This window comes from Acipenser ruthenus, chromosome 23, assembly GCF_902713425.1.
Source record: "Acipenser ruthenus chromosome 23, fAciRut3.2 maternal haplotype, whole genome shotgun sequence".
Taxonomy (NCBI): Eukaryota; Metazoa; Chordata; class Actinopteri; order Acipenseriformes; family Acipenseridae; genus Acipenser; species Acipenser ruthenus.
In genome coordinates this window covers 7,194,504-7,211,197 of record NC_081211.1, presented here as the reverse complement: position 1 = coordinate 7,211,197, position 16,694 = coordinate 7,194,504, and the positions used below count along the sequence as shown (strand labels likewise).

The 16,694-nt window shown below is 38.4% G+C and overlaps 2 protein-coding genes across 2 annotated transcripts; one reads left to right on the top strand and one right to left on the bottom strand.

The window, feature by feature from the left end:
- Positions 1 to 1,101: 1,101 nt before the first annotated feature.
- LOC131699723 (ras-related protein Rab-39B-like) lies at positions 1,102 to 8,940 on the top strand. The gene is made up of 2 exons (XM_058997656.1): positions 1,102 to 1,678; positions 6,861 to 8,940. Exons 1-2 carry the CDS (start codon positions 1,464 to 1,466, stop codon positions 7,291 to 7,293), a joined length of 648 nt encoding a protein of 215 aa, XP_058853639.1. The 5' UTR covers positions 1,102 to 1,463; the 3' UTR covers positions 7,294 to 8,940.
- Positions 8,941 to 9,258: 318 nt separating this feature from the next.
- LOC131699724 (transcription initiation factor TFIID subunit 12-like) lies at positions 9,259 to 16,686 on the bottom strand. Its single transcript, XM_058997657.1, has 6 exons — positions 16,547 to 16,686; positions 13,187 to 13,471; positions 12,648 to 12,725; positions 11,928 to 12,042; positions 11,257 to 11,345; positions 9,259 to 10,838 (listed from the first exon to the last, which is right to left on the bottom strand). Exons 2-6 carry the CDS (start codon positions 13,385 to 13,387, stop codon positions 10,803 to 10,805), a joined length of 519 nt encoding a protein of 172 aa, XP_058853640.1. The 5' UTR covers positions 13,388 to 13,471; positions 16,547 to 16,686; the 3' UTR covers positions 9,259 to 10,802.
- Positions 16,687 to 16,694: the final 8 nt, after the last annotated feature.

Below are 16,694 nucleotides of genomic sequence, written 5' to 3'. Positions count from 1 at the left end.
GTGCTTCAAGATACACCTTACAGGAATGGGTTTGCTAGTAGGATAAACACAATGGTTCTGCGTGAGTTACACACAAATAAACAACTCCGCATGATAATAATACAAGGCCCCACAGCAGATGAACCGTCCAAATGTGGGTTTTACAAGGGACAAAAAATTCAAAACACTCGCCAGTGTCGGGGGCTTTCTGCATTGGTGATGGTTGAGGAGAGAGAAACGCTCTTTTCAGACAGTGCTTTAAGAAGGGAAGGGGATACACATATTAATAAAAAGGTGGATTCGTTTTTACTTGTTTTTTAAGCAGATGTTTTTTGTATGATGTGATGCTATGTTGTCTTTGTAACCATTGAGACGGTTGTGATATGTGGTGTGAGAAAATAAATCTTATTTCATGAAATGGAACTTCACATGGATTTCTTATTCAGTTCCCATCTGATCACCCTTAACTTATCACACATATTTACACAGAACCTCCCAGTTCCTCTAGAGTACAGTTAAACTAATCGGATAGTCCTTTGTAAAAGGTTACCACAGTAAATTTGCATTTAGCAGTTTTCCAATGATATTCCCATGGCTATGGTTTGTTTTTACCATAGTTTATCCTGCTTTACCATACCTCTCTGGTCTTTCCACCTATTGCCTTGTTTTCAAAATGCTTGCTATGCTTTTAGTATGGTAAACTATGGAAAAAGAGCGACCATAACACTAGTTTACTATAGCAGAACCGCTTAAAGAATATACACTAGTAATCTATAGTATTTTTTATGTGGGTTGTACATAGTTTCATTTCTTTCAGAAAATGAAAATAAATATTGTTATATAATTTGTAACCAACAGCTCCCAGGTACACCCAGTTGGGTCTGTAGAAGCTGTAGTTTTTACCTATTTGAAAAAATATTAAGTGGTGCAAAAACCTAAACAAATCCTTTTCTGACTAATCCTTTTAATAGTTTACTGGGGTAAGTTTAAACACTATTTCCTCATTTTCTTGATTCCATTTGGTAAAATATACATGATTAGTTCTCCTTTCAAAAAGTTAATTAAAGAACAGGGGAAACACTTTGAAAATATGGTTCCTAGTCATCTAGTTTAGTTACACCCCTTTCTGGATGCTTTTACTTCCCTTGCTTTTACTTTACAGCAGTACATTTTTCAAAGAATGTTTACTTTCTTATCTTTCCTCTCCCAAACATCCAGAAACAGGAAACAGAAAGCTGGCAGAAGCGATGGTTCGAAACACTGCAGCCCTGAGGCTATAAACAAACCCTTCCCTCTTTGCAGTACACTGCAATGTACTTCTGTGTTTCAACAAGTACTAGAGAACATACCACACTGACACCAGCCTCCCCCTCGCACACACTCACACACACTCATCAAAGGGCGTTGCTTTGGCAGCTGTTGGAGAGAACAAAACAGTTCCCAGGAATTTCTTTAGGAATCTTCACTCTCCAGCCGGGAATACCATGGATCCCCAGTGGCAGTACCAGTTCCGGATCATCTTGCTGGGAGACTCCACTGTTGGGAAGTCTTCCCTATTGAAGCGCTACACGGAAGACGTCTTCATCGACTTCATAAACCAGACTGTGGGAGTGGATTTCTATGTTCAGTTCTTTGAAGTGGAGCCTGGAGTCAGGATCAAGCTGCAGTTCTGGGATACAGCTGGGCAGGAGAGGTTCAGGTGGGTACTGCTTACTGAGTCACGAAACTTCCTGATGATTTAAAAGACTCTTCTTTTAAACACTGCTTTCATAATGGTAACTGTACTAAAAAGGGCTTGGAGTTTATCCTCCAAAACCACACAGAGGTTTGTACACCGAGAAACAGGCATATCTTAATAATCTAAACAGCAGCCAAGTATTTAGATCCAGCAGCAGCAGCAGCCTAACTAGTTTACAAACATTAGTGACCTACTGTACTTGTATAATAGTTCACCCTTATAAAGGTTTACCACAGTATTTTTTGCACTGTATTTCTGCAGTTTTACCATATGCATTTTCTATGGTTCACCATGTTTATTAATATGCTTTACCATACTTCATTATTTTTTACAGAGCTTTACTATGCTTTATTACACTTTGGTAAACTTCTAAAAGGACATCCATAACTATAAAACACTGAACGGTAGAATATGTATACTGAAAGAAACTTTGACAAGCGTTTCACTAGAAGTCTTTTTCAAATAATTCTATTAAGTTTCATTTTTTGTTGCTGCAGACTTTAGTAATAGGAAGGGATATAGTAACTCTGTGGTTCCTGGTGATTTCTTAGGAACTAAAGTGGAGCTCCACAGATATTTGAGGATTTTGAACAGACCCCCAAAATCCAAAAAGTAAAACCTAACATAATTTATGAGCTTAGATCACAGAGTCAACTGCTTGAAACTTATTTTCATGTACCAAATACCAGCACAATAAAGTGTCCTTTATTTTCAAGCAAAGGCAAAGGCACACCTTCTGAGATGCAATTGTAACAGTGGAGTGTGAGTCATGTGATCTGGAGCTCACTGGTTTGAATCCTGGTCTCACTGAGGTGCCATTCTTGGCTGCATTGCCCTTTGCAGTTCTGCTGATCTTCAATGGACTGTAGTGGTGAGGTCACGTTTTAATTGGGCATTTCAAAATGGAGAGAAAACAGGGTAAAGACAATTGGAACGGTACGAAAAAGCAAGAAACGTGTACTAGATGCAAGACAGAGCAGGTAAATTATAGATTGCAGTAATTTTCTTTATACTTCTGTTATTCTAGTTACTTGGAATAGCTCTTTTACAGAACTAGTTCTGCTTTTGATCACAAGCTCGCTGATTTTATCATTATCGGCAAAAAAAATGTATACAAAGAGAAAAACAATGATGATACACAGTAATCTTTGGAGCATGAAGGGGAAGTTAGGAAAATGAGGGGTTACCTGCTAGTTGTGTAACTTCTTACTTTGATCAAAATGGTACAAACCTTCCACTGGAGAAAACCAAACAACTGATAGCTGCTTCTTTCAAGGGTGGTTTCACAGACCCCAATTAACACAAATCTTGGACTACCTTACCTAAGATAACATTAGGTAGTCTGTTTAACCTTAGGTTTGTGTTTTAACCATTAATCCCTTACACTAGGTAGTGTTCAAATGTCATTTTTTTAACCATTATCTTCAAATAATTAAGTGTTTTCCTTTGTAAAATATCAGTTATCTTATTTATCCAATATATTCAGTAAGACAATACATTGTGTGTAGGGTGTCTCTTTTTGCTATAAGGGATCTTGTGCAGTTTCTGTTATAATGAGACACCATTCACACACAATGTTTTAACTTGCATATTAAAAAAAGATTGTACTACTGCAGTCCTCCCTTGTTATACTGCCTTCATTATAATGCCACCTTCACATTCCAACATATTATCCTTCTGAACTGATGTGCACCAATATAAACCAATGCTATTGTCCCCTGTTATACCGCGACCCTCATGCAGACGAGATCCAGGCTTGTTTGCATAGGGGCTAAGATGCTCACTTGCTGTGTGTGGGGTTCACACCCAGCCTTCGCCCTGTTACACCAAGCAACTGTTCACAAATACATTCCACTCTCCTTCACTTTACCACCAGCAAGATCCTCATAACCAATTCAAATGCAGAAATGACTGCTTAATCACTGGCATGTTATCTTCCATGTTGTGGACTGTACGGAACACACCACTGGCAGTGTTGTGCTGGAAAATTGCTATATAAGATTGCTAGCGTGCATTTTTCAGTCTGCTGGATTTTTAATGTCCTTGTTATACTGTGTCAAAGAATAGTGTCACTGGAAAGGCTGTTTCCATCAGGGAGAGAGACTCAGATACAAGAAGCTGCAGGTTTAAGTGCTAATGCACACTTTATTTACGAAAACTAACAACAAAACTAAACACCCTAACAGACAAAACAGGGCAGTGGCCAAGATAAATGGTTTACAAAACCGACAAAAACAACATACGCCCTTCAATCCACACAATGCACAACACACATCAAAACACTAACACTATCCTTCACCAACATTAACTAACACCACTCCTTTGTTCTCTTTTATGCCCTGTGGCTAGGGGTGATTGACAGTCAAGTATCCAATCACCACCTTAGCCACATTCCACACTTTTCCATTCAAACAATCAAACATAATTAAACACGATTTACATCACCACACACAGCTTTATACTGCCACCTTCACTATAGTGCCAGTTTGGTAGCTGTCCTGTAGTTGGTGGTGTAACGAGGGAGTACCGTACTAAACATTAAAGAGTTTTGTTTTTAACTTCATAATGTGATCTACTCACGCGATACGATGTACTGGCATTTTAACAAACCCTTCATGGTTAGGTTCTCATGTGTAATTTATAATGGTTGTTTAGATTCACTTTGGATATCATTCCTTAATGGTTAGGTTCTCATATGTTTTTTAATAACGGTTGTTTAGATTCACTTTGGATATCATTTTCTGTCTCATGTCATCACTGATCACTTTTTAAAAGAAGTTGAAAGCTGTAGCCTCAGAAGAGCTCTCAGAAATACGACTCATTTCAAAGCTCATGACTGATTTTATAAGTACACATTAACCTGTCCCCGTGCAACACTGTCCCTTCAAGAGAAACTGCTGAAGAATTTTCCAAAACATTTTAACAGTGCAAAAACTTCAACAAGATCAGCAGAGGGTGACGATTAATAACTGTTGGATGTTTCATAGCTAGCTAGAACACTGTACACCTTTAATGGAAAGCCAAGCACGTTATCAAAACAAAACTGGCCTATTCAAATGTATTCAAATAGATTTTTTCTGTTGCCTCCACAGCCAGAACTGTTGGAGCTTCATGTCCTGTAAATTATTGGCCCATTTTTATTTTAATTTAATTTAGCTTCAAATCATCTGAAAAACAGTTTAAAAAACAACAAACCAAAGCAAATTAACAAAATAATTACCATCACTTTGTAGGTATCACATTTTCCTACATGAAATACACATATTCTGTATATATATATATTTTAAAGCTAACACAATTATTGAACAAAACATCTTTTGTATTACATTTCTGTACTTCTAATTAAAATCAATTGTAGGAACGTCGGAAACTCAGGAAAAGCAGTAATTGGTTACTGGGGTGTTTCTATTGGGATTTTTACACAAACTCAAACTCCCAGACCAATCACGCCTTCCTTCTCAGTAACCAATCTCTGCTCTTCCTGTGACTCGTGTTGGAGTGTTTATGTGATGGGTTATCAGTTAAGATTGCCTCGCTTGTGATCTGAGCTTGACCAAGCGAGACCTGAAAAAAACCTATTGAATTAGCTTGCTGCACTATCCAACCCGTTTATATTTACCAGACAGTCCTGTACGTCAATCTGATGCTGTTATTTGGGACATGACAAGAGTCAGCTTGATCTCAAAAAGTCTATCAGGAAAACAATTTTGACAAACCCTTAATGGTTAGGTTCTCATGTGTTTTTTAATAACGGTTGTTTAGATTCACTTTGGATATCATTTTCTGTCTCATGTCATCACTGATCACTTTTTAAAAGAAGTTGAAAGCTGTAGCCTCAGAAGAGCTCTCAGAAATACGACTCATTTCAAAGCTCATGACTGATTTTATAAGTACACATTAACCTGTCCCCGTGCAACACTGTCCCTTCAAGAGAAACTGCTGAAGAATTTTCCAAAACATTTTAACAGTGCAAAAACTTCAACAAGATCAGCAGAGGGTGACGATTAATAACTGTTGGATGTTTCATAGCTAGCTAGAACACTGTACACCTTTAATGGAAAGCCAAGCACGTTATCAAAACAAAACTGGCCTATTCAAATGTATTCAAATAGATTTTTTCTGTTGCCTCCACAGCCAGAACTGTTAGAGCTTCATGTCCTGTAAATTATTGGCCCATTTTTATTTTAATTTAATTTAGCTTCAAATCATCTGAAAAACAGTTTAAAAAACAACAAACCAAAGCAAATTAACAAAATAATTACCATCACTTTGTAGGTATCACATTTTCCTACATGAAATACACATATTCTATATATATATATATATATATATATATATATATATATATTTTTTTTTTAAAGCTAACACAATTATTGAACAAAACATCTTTTGTATTACATTTCTGCACTTCTAATTAAAATCAATTGTAGGAACGTCAGAAACTCAGGAAAAGCAGTAATTGGTTACTGGGGTGTTTCTATTGGGATTTTTACACAAACTCAAACTCCCAGACCAATCACGCCTTCCTTCTCAGTAACCAATCTCTGCTCTTCCTGTGACTCGTGTTGGAGTGTTTATGTGATGGGTTATCAGTTAAGATTGCCTCTCTTGTGATCTGAGCTTGACCAAGCGAGACCTGAAAAAAACCTATTGAATTAGCTTGCTGCACTATCCAACCCGTTTATATTTACCAGACAGTCCTGTACGTCAATCTGATGCTGTTATTTGGGACATGACAAGAGTCAGCTTGATCTCAAAAAGTCTATCAGGAAAACAAAATAAAACGTCCAATCAAACCTTAGCGTTTAGACCTATCTCTGTAAGCAACCAGTCAGTGTGGGAAAGCAATTAAAAAGACAAACAGAATGCTTGGGTATATAGTCTAAAGTGTAGAGTACAAATCAAAGGAGGTTATGATAAGGTGGTATGATGCTCTGGTGAGACTGCAATACTGTGCACAGTTCTGGTCCCTACATTACCAATAGGAGATTGTGGCCCTGGAGAGAGTCTGATGAACCAGACTAATCCCAGGGCTTAAACAATTGAGCTACAAAGACAGGTTGAAGGAACTTCATTTGTATAACACAGAACAAAGAAGCATTACAGGGGACTGAACGGAAGTCTGTTGTTTTTGTGATTGCAGGTCGGTGACACGCTCCTATTACCGGAACTCAGTGGGTGGGCTCCTGCTGTTTGACATGACAAACCGAGACTCATTCGATCATGTGCGGGAGTGGTACCAGGAGGTGTCGGAGCGGGTGCAGCCACACAGGGTGCTGTTTGTGCTGGCGGGACACAAGAGTGACCTGGAGGCCGAGCGGACTGTGTCCCGCAAGGAAGGAGAGAGCCTGGCTGAGTCGCTGGGCCTGCCATACATCGAGACCTCGGCCAAAACCAACAACAACGTAGTGCAGGCATTCGAGCTGCTCTGCAGAACCGTCTACCAGGCGCTGCAGAGCGGGGAGGTGGCTGTGCGCGAGGGCTGGGACGGGGTGAAGTCTGGGGCAGCGCAGGCACAGGGACTCAAACCCCGCAAGGAGGCTGAGCCTGCAGTGAGCAGCACATGCTCCTGCTAACTCTTCCAATTCCCTGGCAACTGCCTTTGGAAAGATCCTCATGAAAGCACCTAGACATGTCTTGCCGTACTTAAAAGATTTTTTCTGGCATTTGTGAATTTAGTGCTCATGAAAGGTGCAATTGCAATTGCGTATAGTCAAGACACCATGAGAGCTTCCCCTCACAGCTCTCCCAGAATGCACCTTAGTTCTGACCAGATCACCCCCTGCCTGCCATTCAGCCCTGGTCCTCTCTCATTCGGAGATTGCTAACCGTGCATGGAGTGCAAGACCACCACATGAACCGAGTTCTCCAGAGGTGAAAGGAATGAGTTCTAGTGAATTTCTCTGCCGGGGTCACTTTGCCTTCGTGTCATTGTTTCTGCTGAAAATATAAACACTTAATCAATCATGTTTGGCTAACGTCTTCTGTGTAAATAGTGGATTTTGTTTGTGGAAATCTGAACTGCAGAGCAATGCTGCATTGATGTGGAAGTACATACACATTACACACACTGCTGCATTTAAGATGTGCTGTTTTGGTTTTGTGTGGTTTTTGTTTTTGTTGCTTAAAATTATCAAAGTTTATTCCTGGGGTCAAAATACCTAAAGATCCATTTTGAATTTTACTGGATTGAAATACAGGGCTCAGTCAAATCTTAAGAAGAAAATTACTCTTATTTTGGTATATATTCCTAAAAATGGGTGAGAGGGTTTCTGTTTCCACTAGCATACTATAGAAAATTACTATAGTGATGAAACTATATTATTTTGCTATAGCATTTTTTTCTATGGGTGACTTTGCAAGAAAGACTTAATGGTGCAGCACTAAGCAATAGCAACAAACACAAAACAAATGCCAATAAAAAATGAAACCTATATTACAGAAGAATATGGGCAACCAAGCTACATCATTGATGAGTATGAGCATAAAATATTTTAAACACTTAATCATATGGAAGCAGTAGGACATATTGACGAGAGGTCAAGACACTCTTCTTGTCTTTTGTGTCAAATTATTTTCAGTAACATACATTCACTGCCATGGCTGAACTATAAGCATCATGAAAACTAAATAAATGTAAGTGAATGACATATAGCCCAAGATTCAGATACCCTCAATAAATTATGGTAAAAAAATAATGATCACAATTGAATGTGTGGTTCTTTCTATGAAAGTCTGTACAATACATGTGTGACATATGTATGTCTGTAAAGACATGTCCAGAGCAAGGTTAATGACTGATAAGCAGCTTTTAACATACACTGTACAGGCACCTCCACAATATCCTTATTGCCAGGAGGATGCATCCTCAGCTTTATATAGTTATAATACATCTTTAGTCATATAATACTTTTCATACACTGAAGCATCTCACGCTTTAGTCCCAGGTGTAGTATCTGAACTTGTCAAGCACAGCACCAAATATGTGAGTTCCTTTTATTTAGAGTGATTCACTGAAGACACTCGTTATAAAGTTGTTTCTTGCTGCTAACATGCTGCATCTGAGAACCTGTTTCTTAGTTGACAAGCTTCAACTATGAAGGAAGCTTTGACAGCCCACGACATAGGAATATATCATGCAGTGTTTTGTTCATTGAAACTGGCTTGAAACAGAATTATCTTAATTTTCTTTCACTGTGTTCTGCTGGTTTATGTACAGTATGTTGTGTACAGTATCTTGATACAATGCACAACAGTTTTTAGAAAATATTATATTATTTTGCTTATTTTTGAAAATCTTGTTAATGTTATAAAATGAAAAGACCTTGAATTTGGTTCTTTTTTTTTTTTTTTTTTTTTAAACAGGTGTTTTTCTCTTCTAAAAAAATAAAAAAAAATTAAAAAAAAAATACAGAATTAAATAAATCCCTATTCGCATTTAGTGCATTTACAGGATGACTTCTGGATTGAATCAAAAGTATTCCACATGTCTTAATGCTAATACTACTATGCTGCTACAGCCCAAAAAACAGACAAGCCAGTGAAAGGTGAATCTTATTTTATTCATGGAAAAACAAACACTGCCACTATAAACACTGCCGTACAAAGTGAAAAAGGTTACCGTCCTTCCCGCTAATAGACTCCCGCCCACCTCCCTCCCTCTAAAGCCCAGTTCACCACCAGACCTGCAAAATAACAAATTCTTTAAAATCCCACTAATATTTTTTGTATTATTTTTTTAATCTTTATCTGTTTTTATTATTATTTTAGTTTTAGTGGAATCATTCATCGTTGTTATACTGGTGAAGCTCCTCTGAAGAACACACAGTACATAGGACTGACTGCTTGTTTGCCAGTGTCACAAGGACAGTCTACTTCCAACTCTTCAGGGTGCATGGAATTCATTCACTGGGTTTATTATCGAGGCACGAGTTTCAGCTTCGAGACGTGCAAGCTACAGCCTTACCGAGCATTTCAAAAGCAGCTCTCTGATGCACAGATCTTTAGGAGCAATGAATGAGCCTTCATCTAAAGAAAACCATTAGCAAAATGCATGCAATGTAGCCACACACACACACAATCAAAATAAGTTACTGTATATTAATTTGAATGGCTTTGATGTATATGCATTTGTCTGTTCATAACTCTTCTTACAACAAGATTTTTTCAATACAAGTTAATGACAGAAGCCCCTTGAATAAGCAGCTACTTCCCTTATGCTGTCAAATGTTCAGTCCCCTTCATGACCTGCCAATTCAGGGGTAACTTTGCCATGTTTTTCTGGTACTACAAATAGATGCTTGAAAAGCAGGATTCCACAGACTTTTGCCACCAAGGCAGACATCTTGTTGTAGAGTAATCTTTACAAGCAGTAAACACACATTACATAAGCTAGATGTCCTGGCTTTTCCTTAAGGGTAGAGGGGTAGGGGGTGCATGGGAACCTATGAATAGAAAAAACAACAATTGGGAAACAATGTAAAAATGCCTGTTATAAGCATACAAGGCAAGCCAACAAATGCTTGCATTGTTAGCAAGGATTGCATGTAAGCCTTGGCACCCCCTACTGATGCCCTGACATTCCTACAACCAAGCAACACTCCCACCATGTGCCAGACCCTTTGCTTGTTATTTCCAGCACATTCCATCAGATGATAAAATAAGCTAAATTCTTTCCACACATCAGACCCTACTAATCAAATCCATTTATTCAAATGTGCAAGTATAAGTAAACCCATGTTTTAGAAAAAGAACAACACTGATTAATCTGAAGCACACCCAAGTTGTTACAGCTTAAGTAATGACAATATTAATGGTGCACTTTAATTAAAGAAAGGGGGTCAAAGGAGTAAGAGTAAGAGACTGGCTTAACAGGAGCTGTCAGCAGCTAATGTTGTATTTTAGTATACAAGTGAAGGCTTTTGTGAAAGACAGATCAGTGAACAAATTCCATGAAGCCTAAAGTTTAAAAAGACCCTTTGTGACAGAGGTTAATACCCTAAACTCAGTCCCACGCTGCCCCGACACACCCCCTTAAAAAAAAAAAAAAAAAGTTTAAAGATCTCGTCCAGCTGCTTCAAGTCCATTACTTTTTGGTTGTTTTACGGATCAGTGCCATTCTCTGAAAGAAACCAAGAACATACTGGATTTAGAATAACCAACACTTTGTTTCTAATTAGTGGTCATTTCCGTCTACAGTCAGTCTTAGATGTACAGTGGCAGTGTAATACATTGTTACCCTAAACTTGGATTTCCAGTTATGCATAATTTTACAATATTTCATTGTGCACAGGCCATGTGTAAACTTTGTGTTTTTTGAGTACTAGAAGTTTGCAGAATGTTTTTTTTTTTTTTTTTTTACACAAATGAAATGTATGGTGTGTTTTAACCTTGCCATTGATATGCAAAATGTAAGGACATGCAATATTCATGACCGTTCTTGTGTGCGTGTGTAAATGAATAAGCAGCATGTTTACATGTGGCACTGCTAAAAGAAAATGCTCAGTGATTTCAGGCATGACAGTAAAACAACACCCCACCTGTTTGTGAGCCTCTGTAGTGCAAGCCTTCTTGTAGGGTCTGATTTCATCAGATCCAAAGCCTGGGATCCACATGTTCCACTGGCGCTCTGCAGGGGAAGCAGCAAAGACATGTTAGGCATGAGAACTCAAACCCACCAACACATTTACATCACATGACCATCATGTTATAATGTATGATTTGACTCTGAATAAATGGGGATTGCCTATATTCTAGTGCCATCTTGTTATTTTATATTTTAAAACACCAATTTAATAGATGTTGCCTTTCGATACAGAAAGATTGTATATATTTTTCTAGTTTAGAATAAATTAAAGTTCCAAGTCTCCTTCAGCAACTCTGTAGAGAAAAAGAAAGCAGCATAAAACACGAGAATGAAAGAAAGCCTTTTGACTCAGATGCTTGATCAGTTCCAAAAAAGCTAGATCTCAGAACTGCATCCAAAATGCTCATTAAGGTTTAAAATAAATTAGCAGCAACAGGACCTGGTGTCGTTCTATACACCCACCATACTATCTGAAAGGGTGCCTTCTACTTTGTGTTCTAAATGTGTCTCCATTCAGCTTCTGAATGTGTCCTCTGAATGTGATCTCTATGACAAGTTAAAAATGACCAGGGTTTTAAAAAGGTCTTCTTTACTACTACTTTTTTCAACAGTGCCCATGCTTACCCAGGTGCAGCTGTACGTCTTTCACCTCCAGGGTGCTGGATTTGCGGTGGCGAGCGAGCTGGCATGCTGCTGTCACCACACTTTCAATGAAGTCATCTGCAATCTGCAACAGCATCTACCGAGAGAGACACGGAGGACTTTGGGCTCAAGCGCTTTCTAATCAGTCAATCCATAACTATACACTCAACAGTGCTGAATTTAAAAATACTACATTATAGTCACAATGTTTGTCACTGAATTTGCATTAAAGACTTCGAAAATGTCTTCCTTTATTAAGACTACCTGATTTTAAGAGACTATTTTCAGAAGGTATATGGATAAGTAGAGGAAGCTCTGTAGAGACAGACAACTAGTAATTCCTTATTTGTACCTAATTTGAGTTTTGCATGTGCAGATTCAAGAGGGTGAAGTGTCTTTCAGGGTCATAGCAAGAATTCTGAAACATGTTTGATAAACAGAGCTACTCCCCCATCCCTCTTGTAAGTCGCCTTGGATAAAGGCGTCTGCCAAATAAATAAATTATTCAACCTGGGCATCGGCAACTCTGGGGGAAAACCAAGTTTCAGAAATCGTCAATACATCTGGTTTATGTGTCACAGTCTAAATTCTAAGCTGGTCGATTTGGGATAATATATTAAGAATACGAAGTTCCATTTATTTCCTGTTGATTGCCGCAGGGTAGTAATGTGCTATTAGCAAGGATAACCCAGGATTGGCTACCTCCTCCACATCCTCATCCAGCTGCTCATTGGGGTCGATCTCTCTCACCAGGTCCTGCAGTTTCTTCTTACTCAGCACCTGTGCAATTTCACAAGAGATTTAACAATGCTCTGCATTTGCCAACTGCTTTTTAATGTGCAGGTGTTGAACAGTAGAGATATAGAAGCTCCCTGCAGGCATCATCATGGGACATGTATAAATAAACAGGTCATTCAAAATGCCACATTCACAAACAATACCAAACACCTAAAAGTAAAATGCATAATAGATAGCAAATGAGTCACGGAGAAGCTTCTAAAATAACCCATTGGTAAATTAAAGTGGATTCCTACATTTACTGTGATAAGTTTGCAAAAACTACAATATTTAAAACAAAAGTAGTATTTGTATAGTAAATAAACTAAAAAACCTCAATCCAGTTCTGGAGTTAGCCAGCACACGTTTATCCAACCCCTCCTAGTATAGGTTTCCTTACGGATAAATTAGTGACAGTTCTATGAAAAATATAAACAAAATATCTAATTTGGACAGCAGTGTACCTGTGAGCCCTCAGGGCTGAGCCTGCCTGCAGGGCCAGGGGTCCCTGGAATCTTCACCACTGCTGCAGTCGCCACCGCCGCCGCCGCTGCTGCTGTGTTGTTGGCCATGCTGGTGGAGAGAGGGGGGGTGCTGGCAGGCTCTGCTTTCACAGTCGATGAGAAGTTGAGGTTGATCAAAGCCTGTGGCTGGTATTGGTTCATAATCTGCTGAGCTTTAGCCTTCAGATCATTGAGTTTCTCGAGATCCTGAAGCTGCTTGGGGTTGTGGGGACCAGGACCAATCAGCTGCACAGAGAAAAACAAACAACGAAGGTGTCAACCGTGCACTCAAGCAGGTAAAAGGCTGAGGTGGCTAAGTCAGTACCCGACCCAGACATCCACTGCAGGCAGTCTAGAAGTCCAGAGTGCAGATTGTTTTGTTTTTTGGCCAGCATTTTACCACCAATTTTTGGAACAATGTAATTGTCTAAGTGAAGCAACTACACCCAGATTACCGACGACTGCATAAGACAATTACATTATTTTGACAGACTTTCAATGAAGCCGGTGCTGCATGAAGTGTTGGTGGTTCTTACCTGTGAGCCAGAGATTAACCAGTGCCCCAGACTGGCGTTAGGTGGTCTAAAACTCTTAAACCTATCACTGACCTATTTGCTCTGTATTGTTGAATGAGGCAAGAAATCACCCCTGAGAAACAGTTAAGGACCATGGTATTAATATCTGATGCAGTTTAGATCTAAAATAAACACCTTTCACTCACACTGTATTGGATCTAGTTCTCGCTTATCGTGCAAAAATTCCATACTCTACACACATCACAAATCTAATAGGGGGATTGCTTTATTTATTTATTCAAATACAACTCTGAAAATTGTGTGGGGTTTACATGCATGTCAAGCTACCTTAAATGAATGCCGATTTGTAAAGATGGAACTGCTAGTCTTCTGAAAAGACTGTTTGACAGTGATTAAAGGTAATCCCTCCACCTCCAACCATTTTTGCAACAGTTCCCGTTCAGAACCAAATAACGTAATTACATCAATAAGCAGTCTCCAAAGTCTGTTTGACAGACCCCAATCACTGTGGACAGTGCAAGATTAGTGCTACTCTGCTCTGGGTCTATGACACAAGTTTCTACACATTATCGTTTCGCTTCTACTGTACAAAACATTGGACTTTCTGAACACACAATATTACACAAACACACTAAAGTCTCAGTTTAGGGGTTGTGTGTGTGCATATACATGCATTTATTTCAAACCAAAGGACTACCATGCTAAGGATTTGCCAGCAGCAATTATTTCTCACATTTTGCATAAACTGAAGACAAATATTTCACTTATGTATCCATCTACAAAAAAGTATTTGAAATGTTTTTAAGCAAAAGTTTAATGGTCTGTTTGTGCTGTTTAAACATAGCTGAGAATTAGCATTAGCTAAAATGCGACAGAGAAATACCCCCTTTAAATGGCCATAATATACTACATACAATCAAATTTGCAAAGACATTTCCTCCACACACAAGAGTGGGCTGCAAGTAAGAAACACAAAGTTGGTGCAAGAAATACAAATAAAAATAAGTTACAAGCAAAATGACACGTTGCCAGATAAGTCTGTGCAGGTTGCAGTCTTTTATTGAATGTATCTGAACTATTCTACAGCAAAGCAGACCCTGGTCTACGGTACAGTGGTGGCCACACACATTACATCAACCTGCAAGTCACACTGAACAGATTTGTGTTTCAACAATACTGTGCTCAAGGTCAATGGAGGACCTACCAAGACTCATTTAAAGCATGCCATTTAAAACAGCTGGTCGGTCCATTGGCAGCGTTTGTTAAATGTCACAGTCTTCATTTTGGCAAACTTTGCACTGTATTTTAATAAATTATAATTCAGTACTGGATTATTCAATACCAATACACCTAACAAAGTACCAATTCCAAGAGGTCAACAATATTTTGATGGTAAAATAATATAGAATGCAATATTTGTGGCCTCCAGTGTAGTTTGTGCATGCCAGCCAAAGCCAGCTCACACAGCTACTTACTGCTATCTGAGAGTCTAGATCTCTAACATCAGCTACAGCTGCAGACCCAGTAATAGGAGAGGCCATTTCCACATGCTACCTGAAAACAAACAGCACATGTTACTTCCACTGCACTCCTCAGCCCCAACAGGCACAGTGCAGTGCTACTGTAGCAAGCCAGTACACTTGAAACAGTTCAGTTAATGTCAGGGTATTATGAACAAAGTGATTTACAAGCACGAGGGGGTTTAATTGAATAAGGTATCTTGCAGTTACCTCTCTTTAAAATGTCAGTACTGATAAGAGAAATCTGTTTTTCACTTCAGTGCTTTAAGACTGTAACATAAATTGTATAGTTTGTCATATTAGTGGCTAATGTTCATTAATGCTTGTATTTAACATGTGTTCTATTAAGTATAGGGTGCCAATACTTTTGTCTGCGACTATTTCCCTTCACTACACTCCAGCAATTTGTCTTAGACCTCTTTGCAGGTTTGCAGTGTCTCCAGTGTAAATGCAAGCATGGAGGACAGAACTTTTATTGGTACGCTTTGAAATGTAGAGCCTCAAATTATAATCTGTAATAGGTTGCAAAATGGAGCAGTGTGGGCTTTTTTTTCCAAAACAAAATGTCACTGTGCCTGTCCTCAACAATCTGCTTATAGCAAAATAAAAACATATTGTATTAGCCTACAAACTATGCTTTGTGGATATTCGTTGAAACCTAATACCGTATTGCTTTTTGACAGCCTGATATATTCCACTTGGTTAGTCTCTAGTTTCCCCGTAACCTGTCACAAATGAAAACGAGGGATAGCAATAAGCTAGTTATTAATTTTCTACTACAGTATTACAAAGATTTAAACAAAACACGTAATTACAAAAATACAAGAACTGCTATTTCAGGTTATATATATATATATATATATATATATATATATATATATATATATATATATATATATATATATAAAAGCAACCTTTATTTTTTATTTATTTATTTTATCTATGGCGCTCCCTAAGCTAATTTATTACGTGTTACAAAAGCGTGTGGACTAATTTGTTTAGCACAGCTGCATTTAAATACGTCTCGAATAAATTAAATTCAGAATACGCGGGACAATACAAAGCATGCAATCACAGGATTCATGTAATAATTTACCCGTGCGTTCTACTAATGAATAGCAGGCTAATTTATCCTGCCCCGTGATGGATTTACACAAGAACACAAGAATCTGCTCATTTCGGACACTTCATAAAAAGTATATTTTCAGGCGCATTTCAAACCAGCAACGGTTATGGACATCGTGTTAAATTTAAATAGGATTTACCTTAGATTTTAATCTCTATCTCCCCATGGTTTGGGTCAGATTTATGTGGTTGTTTTTAAGGCTCCAAAGACAAACGACACCACCGAGGACTCAGCTTTGTGTCTCCGCGAGAACTTCCTTCTGCGCGTTAGCGCTTCCGGTAAGATTT

Excerpts from the sequence above, each read along its gene's own strand:
- LOC131699723 (XM_058997656.1), top strand. The coding sequence starts at position 1,464 with ATGGATCCCCAGTGGCAGTACCAGTTCCGGATCATCTTGCTGGGAGAC. Across the intron at positions 1,679-6,860 it reads GCTGGGCAGGAGAGGTTCAG|GTCGGTGACACGCTCCTATT; the intron begins GTGGGTACTGCT and ends TTGTGATTGCAG.
- LOC131699724 (XM_058997657.1), bottom strand. The coding sequence starts at position 13,387 with ATGAACCAATACCAGCCACAGGCTTTGATCAACCTCAACTTCTCATCG. Across the intron at positions 12,726-13,186 it reads TCAGCCCTGAGGGCTCACAG|GTGCTGAGTAAGAAGAAACT; the intron begins GTACACTGCTGT and ends GAAATTGCACAG. Across the intron at positions 10,839-11,256 it reads CTACAGAGGCTCACAAACAG|AGAATGGCACTGATCCGTAA; the intron begins GTGGGGTGTTGT and ends GGTTTCTTTCAG.